Source organism: Rattus norvegicus, chromosome 20 (assembly GCF_021556685.1).
Source record: "Rattus norvegicus strain SHRSP/BbbUtx chromosome 20, alternate assembly SHRSP_T2T, whole genome shotgun sequence".
In the NCBI taxonomy this organism is placed as follows: domain Eukaryota; kingdom Metazoa; phylum Chordata; class Mammalia; order Rodentia; family Muridae; genus Rattus; species Rattus norvegicus.
Window position 1 is genome coordinate 10276413 of NC_141553.1, and position 16921 is coordinate 10293333.

General features: G+C 49.2%; 1 protein-coding gene across 12 annotated transcripts in view; it reads left to right on the plus strand.

Moving 5' to 3' along the window:
* Pde9a (phosphodiesterase 9A) overlaps positions 1-16921 on the plus strand; it is a 92066-nt gene that overhangs the window by 42796 nt on the left and 32349 nt on the right. For 8 of the 12 annotated variants that reach the window (XR_015644529.1, XR_015644532.1, XR_015644530.1 and 5 more), the window contains 2 exon segments: positions 15384-15438; positions 16075-16145. Coding sequence is in view for 8 of the 12 variants with exons in the window: in NM_138543.1 (NP_612552.1) it covers positions 15384-15438; positions 16075-16145 (126 nt within the window). In the remaining 4 variants the exon portion in view is untranslated. 12 annotated transcript variants of the gene reach the window in all.

Sequence of the window (16921 nt, forward strand, 5' to 3'; positions counted from 1 at the left end):
GGTAACGCGTAACTGCCTGTAACTGCAATGCCAGGAGATTTTGCTCCCTCTTGTGGCCTCCAGAGGTACTACATGCACTGGGTGCACAAATATATATATATTATATATTTTCCCCCTTAGGCAGATTACTTTGCTGACTGGCAGGCTGGTGTCTGTCTGTTTGTCTGAGGATCTCACTGTGTAGCCCTTCTTTGCCTTGAATTTGCTTTGTTAGACCTTGAACACACATGTTACACATCTGAGGATGAGGCTAGGGTGGACCTTGTCAGTCCAAAGGAAACTCCATTCCCCCACATTCTGTCAGACAAAAGCCAGCATACCTCAGGAACTCGTAAAGCCAGTTCCCCTCTGCCAGAGGAACCATTTCTCTTATCACTGGCAGAGGGGACAAGTGGCCACCTGGGGTGCCCATTAGATATCAGAGCACACGCTGGCTCCAGGCTCCCTCAGTATCACAAGCACATTTCAGAGTCCACACCAGCATCTTGGTTCTTCTCAGGTCCTCAAACCCTGCCTCCTACCCCAAACTTGTCTAGTTCATGGTCTTCCCTCCCCCAGCTATTCAGTTCTCCTTATAGCCTCATTATGTCAGCCGGGCTCACTCTTGGACATCTCTTGCCCCTACTCTCTTCGTCTTCATTTCTCACCGACACCACCCTTCACACACACACACACACACACACACACACACACACTCACACACTCATGCACACACACATACACAAGTGGGCAGGCACGTGCACACATGCACACACACTCACATGGGGGTGCACACACAGATACATGCATACATACATGCACACATGTGCTCACACTCTCTCACTTGTGTACACACACATACACTGGTGCATGCGCACACGCACACATACACATGTGCACATACACACATTCTGCTGGCCATGTTCAGCAGAACATCTACAACAAAACCTTTCCCCATAGCACGGAGCGGTCATAGGTTATACAGGCTTGGCCTTGAGGGCGCTTGGGTTTCTTGTTTGTTTGTTTGTTTGTGTTGTTGTTGTTGTTTTGCTGATCTCAGGTTTAGTTGTTTTTCCTTTTCTGTTGCTGCTCATGTTGGCTGGACAGATGTCCACATTCTGTCTCACTCCTGCTCCCTGCTCCCCAGACACCCTTCAGCATCCCTTGTAGCTGCTTCTGTAAGCAGTGTGGTCTCCCTCCACCTTCCACTGATCTCCAGTGAATAGGCTTGAGAGTTTTAAATTACAGCCAAGTTGAATGGAAAGTGCAGTTCCTATCCACGCCCCACCTCCCTTCACCCTCAGTGACAGATCCCTCATACTCTCTGAAGTCCACAGTTCACTGCAGCCACTCTTGGCTTTACACACTCTCCAGTTCTTGTAAATACACAGCCATTCGAGGTCCCCCAGTGAGGCCTCATAATGGATACCTTTAACCTTCCAGGCTTCCAGAAGTCTGATGGCACCTGTAGTCAACCCCGCCTCCTCAGGAAGCCGAGGATGGGGGGGGGGGTCACTGAGACTAGCATCTGAGAGTCAAAACCATTGTGGTCTGCAGTGTGTGTGGTGTGCGTGCGTGTGTGTGTGTGTGTGTGTGTGTGTGTGTGTGCATGTGTACTGTGTGTATATTGTATGTGGTGTGTGTGTGTGGTGTGTGTGTGATGTGTATGTGTGGTGTGTGTGTAGTATAGTGTATGTGGTGTGTGTGTGTGGTACATGTGGTATGGTATATGTGGTGTGTATGGTGTGTGTGTGGTGTGGGTGTGGTGTGTGTGTGGTGTGTGTGGGGTGTGTGTTTAGTATGTGTGGTGTGTATGTGGTATATGTGGTGTGTGTGGTGTGTGTGGTGTGTATGTGTGTATATGTAATGTGTGTAGTGTATGTGTGGTGTGTGTGTGATGTGTGTGTGTGAATGTGTGTATGGTGTGTGGTGTGTGTGTGTGTGGTGTGTGGTGTATGTGTGGTATGTGTGGTGTGTATATGGTGTGTGTGTGGTGTATATATGGTGTGTGTGTGTGTGGTGTGTGTGGTGTGTGTGTGGTGTGCGTGTGGTATGCATGTGTGTGGTGTATGTGATGTGGTATATGTTGTGTGTATGTAGTGTATATGGTGTGTGTATGTGTGTTTGGTATGTGTGGTGTGTATGTGGTGTATATGTTATGTGTGTGGTGTATGTGTGGTGTGTGTGTATGATGTGTGTGTGTGTGGTGTGTGGTGTATGTGTGTGGTGTGTGGTGTATGTGTGGTATGTGTGGTGTGTATATGGTGTGTGTGGTGTGTGTGGTGTGCGTGTGGTATGCATGTGTGTATGTGTGGTGTGTGTATATATGGTGTGTGTGGTGTATGTGGCATGTGTGGTGTATGTGGTGTGTGATGTGTGGTGTGTGGTGTGTGTGTGGTGTGTGGTGTATGTGTGGGGTATGTGGTGTGTGTTGTGTTGTGTGGTGTGTGTGTGTGTCCACTGTTCCTTGCTGCCTCCCACCACCCATCTTCCCTGTCTCCATGGTTTTTCCTTTCCCAGAGTGTCCTGTGGCTGGAACCTTTCCGACCAGCTTCCTTCATTTGCTCCTGTGCAGTGGGGCCCTTCCTCTGCCTCTCCCTGGCTCCCCTGCAGCCTCTCACATCTCCTGTCCATATGTAGCAATGTCCGTTCCTCCCGTACCTGCTGCAGGCAGCTTGTGGCTTTCCTCATCAGCAGTCAGGAACACTGACCACCACTCTGTACCCCTCTGCTCAGCTTCTTAAGAAGGTGGGGGGCTGGGGGAAAAGAAAGAGTACTGTGCACCCTGAAATCACAACCACACAGACCAGGACAGATCCCCACCCCCACCCCAAGAACAATGCTGTACACACATCCCTCTCCCTCATGCCTGGTGGCTCCCGAACCAAGGCAGTTGCCAGACATTGGCTCCAGGACATCGGAGTCCTTGGCACCTTGGCTGGCTGATGACTGAAATGCCCTCTGCCCGTCCTTTGGCTGCTGAGAGACGGTGTGATTTCCCAGCAGGGCGAACCCTGAGGGCCTGTGACTTTAAGAAGGCCAGGCAAAGTCACTGTTAATCATATAACTTTATTGTCCTCCTGGGTCATAAAGGAAGTGTGTCCCCCTCCTTCCCCCCTCCTTCTGAATGTCAGTTTTATGGCGCCCATAAACAATGAGCAGCCAGTGACCCTTCCAGCCTTAGAACATCCCTACCGGCTGTTTTGAAGGTAGACTGGTTGGAGGGCAGCTGCAGGGCCTGGGAGAGACCAGAAGTGGGGTAGGAGGTGAGTCTGGCCCCTCTTGGCTCCCAGGGCAAGGGTGGAGAGTCAGTCCGTGCTCCTGCACTCTCTGTGTGGGGAGAGGGAGGCTGGCACTGAGAGGGGAAAATATCTATGCTCCTTCCTTTGACTTCAGGGCCCCTGGGAGGGTTGTCTCTTTGAGTCTAAGGAATGGGGCTTACTTCCCCTCATGTGGTGGTGGTGTGGTGGTGGCGGCAGTGGTGATGGTGATGATGGTGGTGGTGATGATGATGACCATGATGACACACCAGAAAAGAAAAAAAAAAGGTAGAAATGATATCATTGTTGTTGTTTGGGTCTTGCACGGTTTTGGTTTCAGTTTTTCGGAGCTTTAGAAAGTTTCTGTTGAGCTCGTGCAGCAGGGAGAATACTCAGAACCCTGAGCGGGAGGAGGCTCCCTGCGCCGTCTGGACAGAGGAGTAGCAAGCCCTGTGGAGACAGTCGTGAGCCGTCCCTGTCGGGTGAAGCTTGGCAGCATGTCCCTTATATTTCAGTTTTGGGGAGGATCTCACTGTGTAACCCAGGCTGGTCTGCCGTTCGCCATTCTCCTGCCGTTGGCGGGGTTACAGGTGTAGGCCAAGTACGCGTACTGCCTCTGCAGCTCTTAAAGCGGTTTCTACAGGGTCAGGGAGCTAAGATGTAGGTGTCCATGCAGGTTCCCAGGCAACTCCATGCAGGAGACTAGAACTGGGGAGAGGGGAGAAGTACAAAGTGGCTTGAGGGGCTTAGGGTGTAGAAAACTGACAGAGTTGTTGTCCTGTGCAAAAGTTGTCCTGTACAGCTCAATACGATAAGAACTTCAAGATGGCACTCGGTATACAACTGCTCCTTACAACAGAATGACGGGCTTTCCTGGCTGTCCCTTTAACCAAATCCTTGTCCCTCTGCCTCTGAGTGATAGGAGCCCTGGGCAGGGTCAGGAATTGTCTGAAACAAAACAGTTCCTGGAAGTGGGCGAGGCGGGGACAGGTTCCTTGAATGTCCCCTATAACCCGAGCTGGAGTCGGACTTAAGACTCGGCAGCCGTGGTCTGCTGCATGGGGAAACCCCCGGTGGGGCAGGGCACCTATCTCATTTGCACCTATGTGACTGCCAGCTGGATTCTGTCCAGGAACCTTGAACCTGACACCTGAGTAGCTCCCCCCTCCCCCAAATGACGGAGGTTTGGTCTATTCTGGACCCCTATTCAGAGGACACCAGAGCTGGGGTTCCTCTGTTCCCTTGCTGTGCTGTCCAAACATCCTCGTGGGACCCCCGCTGGCCTTCTTAGATTCTCCTAAGACTGTCCTAAAATGAAGCTAATACGGGAGATTCCCCAGCTCCCAACAGCAATGTTTATTGTGGATGCTTGCCTACAGCAGCCAGCAGGAGCTAAGGCAATGACAAGCTAGAAACTGTTTGGCCTGCCAAGGCTGCCAACAAGCCTCTTCAGCCTGAAGGGAGCTAGCTGCTCTTTGGGATATACAGGGCGCTTGCCTTCCTTGGCTGCACTCAGTACCTGGGAGTCCTCCCCAGTGTGTTCCTGTCAGCACCCCGTACCCTCACAGGAGCCTGGGCTATTCCTCATAGCCTGCTGCTTAGCTCCTGGAGTTTCCCTAGAAAACAAATTGCCCGTGAATGCCTGGTCCTCGGGGCCTCAGCATCAGTTAAACGCAGCTCCTCCCCTCAGACTCTCTCGCCTTTGTTAAAAGCCTTGGGATCCGGAGGGAGCCCAAAGAAATGACACTTGCCTACAGCCATGATTTACAAGCATTCTTGGCTACTGCTGACTTTTCTCAGGGCTACTTAGACGGCCTACAAACAGAATGTCTGCACGTGCTTAAACTCCTTCAAGTCAGGATGTGCCATGAAACCAGGGAAGCAGTGAGAAGCATCATTTGTTGTGGTGAATTTCGCCGACAGGGTATGGCTTTGCCATCAGGTTGGGAAGGATGGACACTTGGCAATTGAAAACTGTTGCCCCCCGCCCCACCCCACACCCAATCCAGGGGTTTTAGGCTACCTGAGGGGACGAAGACAGACAATTCGTGCTTTTTTTTTCTCATGCGGAAACCTTTTCAAAAGATAACTGGGAGGTAAAAGAATTATTAGGAAAGCAGAAGGAGAGGACGAGAGGCTGTGAATGTGTGCAGAAATGTCACAATGACCGCCCTTAGTCTGTGCAAGTGAGCTCTGTCTATAATTATGACTGGAAAAAAAAAAAAGCATGGGAAAGACACGGCAGACAGATCCTGGATGCCCAGGCTGATGGATGCCCTGAGCATCCCGTTGTCCCAAAGATTGGGACACACCAGGGAAGGGCGGGCCACAGGAGATGTTCGGGTGCACAGCTTGTCTGTCAGCCAGCCTTAGTGACCGGAACAAAGGCAGTGGCATTTGCCACAGGCCACACGCTGCCCTGAGGATTCTGCACAGGTTCCTTGCTTGCAGTCCAGTGGGAGGAAACAACGGCAGTACAAGAACCCCTGTGATGGCGGACAACACTCCCCGATCAGGGCTGTGTTTACGGACACGTGGGTGGGTGACTGGCTGTGCTACATGGGAATTTTCCCCCCTCTTTTCCCTTGGAAAAGAATTCATTCTTTGCACTCCGTGTAAACGCCCCGGTGAGCTCTTTGTGCTGAGTTGTCCATAAGCCACAGCCTGACTGTGGCCCCAGCGGGTGAACCACTCACTCTGACTCTGAACAAAAGAGAACCATGGGCTCAGGCTAAGGTTTAGCCTTAACGTAGACAGGGATACCAGTGTCTGCCCAAGCCGATTCCTGCTTCCCCTGAGACCTGAATACAAGTATAAAGATGCTACTGTGAAACCCAAGGGATTACATCCCCCAATCCAAACGACAGCTCTTCATTAGCTCCCTTTTTAAGATTTTTATTTTTTTATGTATGGGAATACACTGCCTTCAGACACATCAGGAGAGGGCATCGAATCCCACGACAGATGGCTGTGAGCCACCATGTGGTTGCTGGGAATTGAACTCAGGACCTCTGGAAGAGCAGTCAGTGCTCTTAACCGCTGAGCCATCTCTCCAACCCCATTAACTGCCTTTTAAAAATGTTATTTATTTCTGTTTTATGTATATGACTGTTGCCTGCCTAGATGCCTGGGGGCCACCTGTGTAGCTTTATATCCAAGGAGGCCAGAAGAGGGCATCAGATTCCCCTGGAACTGGAGTTACAGTAGTTGTAAGCTGCCAAGTGGATGCTGGGAACCAAGTCCTAGACTACTCAGCATCCGCTGTCCCTTACCGCTGAGCCATCTCTCCCTCCCGGCTTCCTTTTTTTTTTTTCTTTTCTTTTTTTTTCGGAGCTGGGGACCGAACCCAGGACCTTGCACTTGCTAGGCAAGCGCTCTGCCACTGAGCTAAATCCCCAACACCCCCTCCTGGCTTCCTTATTTTGTTATTCCACTCTGAGGTGGCTCAGAGTTCCAATTCAGATCCTCATGAGGACCCTTCCCAGTCCACCTTGCACAACCTGCAGCAACAGTGGCCCAGCTAGCTAGGCTCACCACGCTCCTGGGTGCAGCTCCCCTCCCCCACCCCATCCTTCCCTCCTGTTGCCCTTTGGTAATCATTTCCTTTCTGAACTCACTCCTCCCTGACCCCTTCCCTGCTGGTCACTGACCCGAGATCACCAGATTTCTAATTTTGTCACTTAGAACATTGAATAAATACAGTCAGACCTGCAATTTGGGAGATTAGTTGCTTCGCTCAGAACCAGCAGGCTGATCTGTCCGTCCTCGTTGTTCCTCTAGAAGTAGATTCTTTTTATGGCTGGAGGGTGTCTGGCTTGCTTCCATTGTTGGGACCATTTCCAGCCAGGTTGCTAGCTCACAGGTGATGATGGGAGCATAGATTTCCTTCCCTTTACCCGGAAGGTCAGCTACTTTCGAACTTCTCCACAGAATTGCCCCCGCACCACCAGCAGGGTATGAGTGACCCAGGGTTAGTCCTCCTGAGCCCTGGGTGTGGTCAGCCTTTTTTTTTTTTTTTTTTTTTTGGTTCTTTTTTTTCGGAGCTGGGGACCGAACCCAGGGCCTTGCGCTTCCTAGGCAAGCGCTCTACCACTGAGCTAAATCCCCAACCCCCAGCCTTTTTGATCTTAGGATAAGCATTCTGTTTTGCCTTTCCTAACGACTGTGGATGCGTGGGTGGGTGGCGTGACTTATTTCTTACTTACTTCAATCGGGTTTTTATTTAATTTATTTATTTCTTCACTTATTTTGGCCTTTCAAGGCAGGGTTTCTCCGTGCATAGCCCAGGCTGTCCTGGAACTTGCTCTGTAAACCAGGCCGGCCTCGAACTCAGAGAGATCCGTCTGCCTCTGCCTCCCGAGTGCTGGGATTAAGGTGTGTATCACCACCACCCCGGCTAATTTTTATTTATTTATTTTTTAAAATATCTCAGTCTTTTTTTTTTAAAGGAAAGACATTCTTGTAAAGGTTTATTTATTTATTTTGTATTTGAGTACACTGTAGCTGTCTTCTGACACACCAGAAGAGGGCATCGGATTCCATTACAGATGGTTGTGAGCCACCATGTGGTTGCTGGGATTTGAACTCAGGACCTCTGGAAGAGCAGTCGGTGCTCTTAACCGCTGAGCCATCTCTCCAGCCCCCATATATCTCAGTCTTATATTTACCCCTTCACTACTTCCTTCCATGTCCCCAGCCACCCACCCAACTTCATATTCTTTCTCTGTCTTAAAACACACACACACACACACACCCCAAAACACGGAATCTGTTCTGTGTCGGCCAACTACTCCTGAGCACGTCTGCCTAACACGTATCTTTCTAGAGCAACAATTAATTCTGATGAAGTAGCTTAGTGATTTCTCCCTGTGTATTTGGGTGTCACGTCTAGGAAGTCCCTGACTTCCCCCACACTCTGCAGGCTGTGTCCCCGTGTGTTATGGTTCTCGACCATGGGCAATTCATTTTGCATTAGTTTTTCGCCCATGGAATAATCCACTTCCACAAACGAGCTTGCAGTTTGCTTTTTGACAGAAAGAAACTTAAGCCTTCGATACCAGGTTAGGGAGGATGGACATCCTTGCTGTGTCAAATTTACTAAGTCATTAACACGAGTTATTATTTAGTTACACATCTTTATCAGTGACCCTTGGAATTCCGAGCGTATAAATTCTGCGTGTTTTGTTGTGTTTATTCCTGAGAAGTGATGCTTTTCTGAGTGACTAGCAGTGGAATTGAGTTTTTAATATGATCACTACATACTATTAATATTGCATGTGTGCCTTACAACCTTGGTTAATTCACTTGTTGGCGCCAAGAGGGGTGTTTGTTGCATTTTGTAGAATCCTTGGATCGCTCTGTGTAGACAGTCTTGCCCTCAGCAGGCAAGGGCTGCTGATTTATTTCTTCCTTTCTGGCCTGTGTGGTTTTTATTTCTTTTTTTTTTTTCTTTTTTCTTTTTTCCCAGAGCTGAGGACTGAACCCAGGGCCTTGTGCTTTCTAGGCAAGTGCTCTACCACTGAGCTAAATCCCCAGCCCCATGGTTTTTATTTCTTATTCTTACCTTATCATGCCAACTTGAATGTTCAGCAGTGGGTCAAATAGTTACGACGAGAAGCCCCTCCCGCCTTGTCACGCCTGTAGCTGAAGCGTGTGTCCGTGCTTTTATAACTTAATGTTATGTATATGGGTGCTGTAGCTGTGTGCCCGTATATGCACCGTGTGTATGTGGTGCCCACCGAGGCCAGAAGAAGGCATCCCATCTCTTGGAACTAAAGTTACAGATGGTTGTGGGCCACCATGTGGGTGCTGGGAATCGAACCCATGTCCTCTGGGAGAGCAGCCAGTGTGCTCTTAACTGCTGAGCCATCCCTCCTGCCCCTCTTAATGCTTTTGTAAAATCAACTTAATGAGGTTCCTCCCTATTTCTGCCTCTCTGAGAACTTCATCTTGAGTGTGTGTTGATTTTGCCAGATGCCTTTCTGTGACTTAATTGACAGGATAATGAGGTTTTCCTTTTCTCTGCTACCAGTGTGGATTACGTTGATTGGTTTTTTTAAACAGTGGACCAAACTTGCATCCTTGGCACAAATTACACTTGGCATTCACCTATGGTTTTCCTTTTTCTATATTGCCAAATGTGGTTTTTTTTTTTTTTTTTTTTTTGGAGCTGGGGACCGAACCCAGGGCTTTGTGCTTGCTAGGCAAGCGCTCTACCACTGAGCTAAATCCCCAGCCCCATGTGTTTTTTGTTTTTTTTTTTAATATTTTTTTTCTTACTGAGTTTTTGTCTGTGTTCATGGGGGGTGTTGGTCATGGCTCTCTATCTGTTGCTGTTGCCCATGTGGATTTGGTATCAGACCCTGATGGCTGGTTGTGGTGATGCAAGCTGGTAGGAGTTGCTTAAGGAAGCAGAGGCAGGAAGATCATGAGTTTGAGGCCAGCCTGGGCTACAGAGTGAGTTCCAGGACAGCCAGAGCTACATAGAGACAACCGAAAGAAAAGGGGGAGGGTGTTCTTTCCTCTTCTTTTTTGGGGAAGAGATATTTAAAATTGTGTGAAATCTGTAACTACTTGATTGAATTCTGCAGGGACACCAAAGGGACTGGAGAGTTCTTTGGTGGTAGTGAGGAGTGGACTTTTACATTTTAAATCCACTCCCCTTTACAGTGGCAAGCTGCTCAAATTCCTTCATCCCAGATGCGTTGTGGTTTTGTTTCTGCAGGAATTGGTTTGCTTTTCAAGGTTGTCAAGTCTGTATGTGCAAGGCGTTTGCAGGACCCTCCCAGAGCCCTGTCTATAGGGGCTGTAGTAATAGCTCCTTTCTTGTCCCTGATCTCGGTAGCCTCTGTCTTTATTTCTGCCATTCTTCCTGGAAGTCTGTTGGTTTGTTGGCCTTCTTACAGAGCTGGATGGGTTATTAATTTTTCTGTGTGGTTTGATTTCTCTTCCACTGCTTTCTCTTTCTTTGTCTTTGTGTCCTGCTCTTTCCTGTCTCTCCCTCCCTCTGCTGTGTTGAGCTCTGTCTGCGAGTTCTTACAGTGAGACCCAGGGTTACTGTGTTCAGTTTTTTGCTCTTTCAGTGTACAGGGCTCCATTCCTTTCTCAGCCATACTTTAGCCACAGCAGAGCTTTGATGGATGTGTGTGTGTTCCTTTTCATGAAATTCAATGTCTTTAAATTTTTTTCTCGAAACTTCCTCTTTTACCTACGCATCATTTAGAAATGTGAACAGTGGGTCAGAGACTTGCTGCCAAGCCTGACCACCTGAGTTTGAATCCCAGGACCCACACAGTAGAAGGCTAGAAACAACTCATGCAAGACACCCTTGAATCTACACAGGTGTAATGTGGCATCCATGTGTACACACACATACTCACATATACACACACACTCACATATGCATCCTCACAGACACACACTCACACACACACACATACTCATACATAGTCACATATATACTCTCACATACTTGTATACACACTCATACTCATATATACACTCACACATACACACACTCTCATACACAGCCACATACACATGCTCACACACATGCTCACATATAGATGCTCACGTACACACTTTCACATGCTCACATACACACACACTTTCACATGTACACATGCATATACACTCACATATACACACACAGTCACATATACACTCTTACACTTGCTCACATACACACACTCATATGCACACACATACACACTCACATCACACTCACACATACATACACACACACTTTCACATACACAAACACTCAGACACTCACATACACACACTCATATGCACACACATACACACATCACACACTCACACATACACACACTTTCACATACACAAACACTCTCACACACTCATACACACACACGCACACACATACACACACAATACTGATTGTGTAATGACTTCTGAATTTATATGATTACTCAGAGATCAGCAGCTCATGTAAATCCCAGCTGCCGCTAAAGATTCTAAAGATTTCTTGGTAAGTAATCTAAGACCACACTGCACCAAGGAAGCTATGAAAACTCACCGAGGGGGCCTGGGGATTTAGCTCAGTGGTAGAGCGCTTACCTAGGAAGCGGAAGGCCCTGGGTTCGGTCCCCAGCTCCGAAAAAAAGAACAGAAAAAAAAAAAGAAAAAAGAAAACTCACCGAGGCCCTGCCAGAGGCTCAGAGAAGCCACTTCTCCTCCGTGATAGATGCAGGCCTTCAGAAGGCCAGCCATTGCACTCAGGAGCTGCTCAACTGTATCTCTGTGACTGACACTCTGAGTTGAGCTTCTAAGAGACACTATAAAAAGAGACTTTTATTCTTACAGGATATGAAGCCGGCAGCCATGGGTTATCCACACCCACTCGCTTGAAAGCGTTCTGAGTCTTAGGTAGGGAGAACCATTTGAATGACACAAGCTTGAAGGAAAGATGACATTATTTAGGATAGACAGGTGCCTGTGTGTCACACAGAGAGGCCAGGAGCACAAGAGCAAAGACAGAAGATGACCTGTAGGTTAATGCCTTTACTGTGTCCCGTAGGTTATGCCTTTACTGTGTCCTGAGAATTACCCCACGGGGTTCCTCATGGGGAGTTTTGATTGGTGATTTAAAGCAAGCAGACATGAGTTCTGAAATGCTTGGTATTGGTGGATGGTTACTGTGGCATAGGGCTGCACAGTGTGTACCAGGTGTGGGGACAGCAGGTGAGTCAGCTGCCCACAGGGAGGTGGTCACCGGGAGGAAGTGGTTTAAGGCAGACATCTGGGTTGACACCTGGGTAGATGGGAGGGAGGCAGACAACCGGAAGCAGGTTGGGGTGACTGAACCTGCTCTGAACCTGCACTCAGAGTGAAACCACGGGGAGTGTAAGGTTACGTGACACCTATAGGCAGTAAAGCAGAGAAGGCTTACCAGGTTGATCTAGGCCAGTGGTTCGACCTTCCTAATGCTGTGACCCTACAATACAATTCCTCATGTCGTGGTGACCCCCAACCATAGAATTATCACCTCGCTACTTCCCAGCTGGGATTTCACTACCATTGTGAATCATAATGTAAACATCTGGTTATTTCCAATTATCTTAGGCGACCCCTATGGAAGGGTTGTGACCCACAGGTTGAGAACCACCGATAGCAATTGGTTCATTTTTTTTTTGTTGGTTTTGTTTGTTTTCTTTTTATTGCATACAGAGAATAAACACTAGCGAATATATTTTAGGAAGAAGGGAAGAAAGAAAGGGAGAGGAGAAAGGAGGAGAGGAGAGGGGAAGAGGGAGAGAAGGAGGGAGGGAAGATGAGAGAGGGGAGGGGAGGGAAGAAGGAGGACAGGAGAGGAGAAGGGAAAGAAGGAGGGGAGGGGAGAAGAAGAGAGGGGAGAAGAGGAGGAAGGGGAGGAGGAAGAGAAAGAGGGGGAAAGGGAGGGGAGGAGGGGGAGAAAGAGGGGAGGAGAGGAAGGGGAGAGAGGGGAGGGGAGAGGGTGAAGGGAGAAGAGAGGAGAAGAGGGGAGGGTATAGGAGAGGAGAGGAGGGGAGGGGAGAGGGGAGAAAAGAGCAGATGGAAGGGACTAGGGATGATGGCTGGAACTGGTGCTCCCAGCATATGGGAGGCTGCAGTGTAAAGATAGCCCAAGTCAGAGGCCAGCCTGGACTACGTAGCAAATCCTGCCAAAAGCAAGGGAGGAGGGGAGCAGAAAACGCCCAGAAGTAGAGCAGACCAGGCTACTGTTCCTGTCATGTTGAATGTCCATAGGAGCGAGTGTTACAACAGCCTGTTGTCGAAGACACACAGAGATGGAGCTGTGGTGTCCACACTTGGAAACATCTTCCAGGGCTCAAGTAGCATGCCACACCATCCGGTACCAAACTCGGAACTTCCTTAAGTGACCTCAAGTCGTTACTGCGCCAGCACAGTGTCCCCTAGCCGCGTGCTGCTTGAAGTGATATTCTCACAGCCGATGACCCGAATTTTGGAGTTTTCAGGGGTCTTAGCCTGGTGACAATCGATGTGTTGACGTGGCAGGTCCGTGCTACAGGGCACCGAGGCAACCCAGTCTCCTCAGTAGACCAAGACAGCAGTTAGACACGGGAGGACACGCGCGGCAGACCCGCATGCCTGTGAAACCCGTGAGCCAGCATCTGCTTAGATCAGGACAGAGGTGGCTTGTGGAGGGGAGGAGGCCAAGGAGACTTCTGGTGCCAGCAATGTCCTGTCGCTTAGACTGAAGGTGTCCAGGATGTGAGGGGGAGGAAACACTTCTTTCTCATTATAAAATTAATATGTATGTTCATAGTGGAAAATAAAGGTTCTCTGAAGCATCAAAAATAGGAAAGTGGGGGGGTTGGGGATTTAGCTCAGTGGTAGAGCGCTTGCCTAGCAAATGCAAGGCCCTGGGTTCGGTCCTCAGCTCCGAAAAAAAGAAAAAGAAAAAAAAATAGGAAAGTGGGATCTCATAAACAGAAGATAACTACTGTTGGTGTTCTGGAAGGTTCCCTCCCAACGCGCTGGAAAAATGGGGGCATTCCGTGTCACTTTTCAAAAACAGCCATCATTCGAATGAAGTTTTTGAGATTCTGTTTAGTGTGGAGTGTTTGGCTTGAACACATGTGTACGTACTGCGTGTCTGCCTCACACCCACGGACATCAGGAAGGGCATTCGATCCCCTGGGACTGGAGATTCATGTAGACGATGGTTGGCTGTGAACCTCCACGAGGGTGCTAAGAATCAAACCCTGGTCTCTGAAAGATTTCTTTGGCCCCTAAAAACCGCCTTTTAAGTCTAATAACAGACGTTAACTTTTCCCGTTGGTTTTGGTTTTTGTTTTGTTTTGTAGAGTCAGGGTCTTGCTGGGTAACCCTGGCTGGCTTGTGGTGAAATTCACCAGTCCTCCTGCCTCCGCCTCCCAGATAGGAGCATTAAATGATTATTCGGTTTCCCCTCATCTTTCCATTTTAGACAGGCTCTTGTGGTGCAGTTAAAGCTCATCTTAAACTTGTTCTTCTCGACTCCCTGGCCCTCTAATGCCTCACCCACCCTCCCGCATACTGGGATTTGAAGGTGGGCCGAACTGGGTTCATTATCAATGGTAGACTGGGAGTCTACAATACGGGTACGTCATATTTAATTTAACAAATCCTGAGGCCCACAAGATGGCTTGGTGCTGAAAGGCATTTGCCAACAAGCCTGCTGACCTGAGTTTGGTCCCCAAAAATCTATAACATGTATATGCCACCGCCGCTGCGGCCGCCACCAACACCACACACAGACAAGCTGTGCTGACTTCGTTAAATGATGCTGGGCTGTATTATCTTCTCTGTGTGTTTGTGACCGTTTGCTGGGAAGCAGGCACTGGGCGGAAACACGGGGATATTCCTTAGCTTCTGAGTTCCATGCCCTGACTGAATTATTGAAGTATCACCTAGCCGTGCTGGTTTGGTTTGCTATGTTTCGGTTGCTGGCGAGAGTTAAGCGTCAGGCCAACAAAGAAGAATCTATGGATCCCTTTATAGAGTGTCTGAGTTTGGGGCTCTGAATGAATGGCTCTCTGGGACCCAAAGGTCTCCCTTCTCCAGAGGACAGATAGAATCACTTCAAAGGGTGACGTCACGACCATTGGCAAGTCACAGAACCGGGCTGGTCAGGAAATAGGAAAGAGACGGGTTATGATCAGCCTGGGACCTGAACCTTGTAAAAACCAACCACCCAGCCCAGTTTTACAGGGCAGGCCCAAAGAGGCCCGGCCCGCTCCTCCCAGCCTGCTTCCTCTCTGCAGACCCATCCTGAGAACACCATGTTTTCACTCGGAGGTTCACTGACCCCATTCTGCTGTGGTAATTGTCCCCATAAAATGAGCAACCCAGAGAAGGTTGCCTATATTTAGAACCCCCCAGGCCTGCCTGCCTCATCTAGGTGTGGCAGTGCCTGGAGAATATCAGCCCCAGGGCCACTGGCAACAGACCAGGCCGAGCAGGCCGAGCAGGGGAGAAACCTGTGCCCAGGGAGGCCCTGCTACCCGTGATCGGCAGGCCGAACATCCTTCTACATAGGCACCTGTAGCTCACACAGGGATAGCAACCTTAGCTGCCTGCCTGTCTCCACGTCCTTCCTCCCAGCCTGCACTCCATCGGTTTCTCTTCTTTGGTTTGTAGAAAGAGAAGAACTCGTCCAGGGTGTGCTGGCCCAAGTGGCGGAACAATTCTCCAGGTACGGTATGTTCTCTGTACTTATGGGAGGTGGCTGAGTCAGCCATCTATAGCTTCTATAGCGAGCCTAGCCCAGCATATCTTAGCAAACCTTCACCATATCCCCAAAACCACGTCCAGTGGCCGCTTCTAAACTATGAGTTTTGGAAGTAGCGAATCTGTCCCCCACTATTCTTCTAAGGCTTGGAGCCATCTACCAAACATCCTTCTACGAATGAATGTTTCCCACTGAGATGCTGTTACCGTGCAGGTGGATGGCTTCTCTTTAGTGTGCCAACACCCTATAATTCTGTTGTGAGCTCCCCAAAATGACTTCTGTATGGTATGTTATTGTCACTTTGAACCAAATGACCGAACCACCATGGAACATGGCGGTACCCCACCGCTGTCCATACTGGGCAGGGCGGGGTGAAGGCATGGGTCAACCCAGCTTAAGTCTACTCAGAGAGCCCAGGACAGAGTAGTAATAACCCCAGACTCAGAGACATTACACACTCTTTAAAAAGCTCCTCCTGCTGTCTCGGTCCCCTCCCCAACCTCCAGCCTCCCTGGAGCTCTCACCCCAGGCAGGGACCTATACATGTTTGCTGGTCTGGGTCTCAGTTTTTATCTTTTTCTTCCCGATTTTGCCCCCCAGAGCGTTTAAGATCAACGAGCTGAAAGCTGAAGTTGCGAATCACCTGGCCATGCTGGAGAAACGGGTGGAATGTGAGTGGAGATTTTTTGTTTTTCTTCCTTCCCTTTCTGCTTTTTTTTTTTTTTTTCCGGAGCTGGGGACCGAACCCAGGGCCTTGTGCTTGCTAGGCAAGCGCTCTACCACTGAGCTAAATCCCCAACCCCTTATTTTTTTTTTTTAAACCTCTGTCAGAATTAGCCACTTAGAGCAGTGAGCGGGTGGGCGCTTGAAGGCGAATGCATCCTTTCTCCGTGCCGCTTTGATTTCGACGGAGGTTGCACACGGACAGATCTAAGCATGCCTTTCTGCGAAAGCGCGGTTTGCGTGATGCTTTTACCTGTGCACAGAACACAAACCGTAAACCAAAATGGCCTATGTCTGGCCCAGCAGAATCTCTGCCAGGGGCTGTACTGCTTGTACCAGGGATGGGGTGGGGCAGGAGGTCTTCTCTTCACATTGCTTCTGCAGAGTTTGGAAGATGTGACGTTTTGGTCTCAGTCTCTGGCCACCGAGAGCGAGAGCGAGAGCGAGAGAGAGAGCGAGAGCGAGAGAGAGAGAGAGGGAGAGAGACAAGTCCAGTTTCCATTCTGTTTCCAAAGAGCCAGATTCGGGGAGGGAAATAGCTTCAAGTCACCTCACCCGTAGTGACAGGATCAATGAAGGATTGATGCTTCCGTTCCACAGGTCCGGGGAGCCCGAATTCCACCCTCGGCTCCACCGCTAGGCATTCTGTCACTGTCAGGCTCAGCCTGGAGATATCCAGGCACCTAATTTATTAACTTGGGCTGAGTAAACAAAATTCAAACAG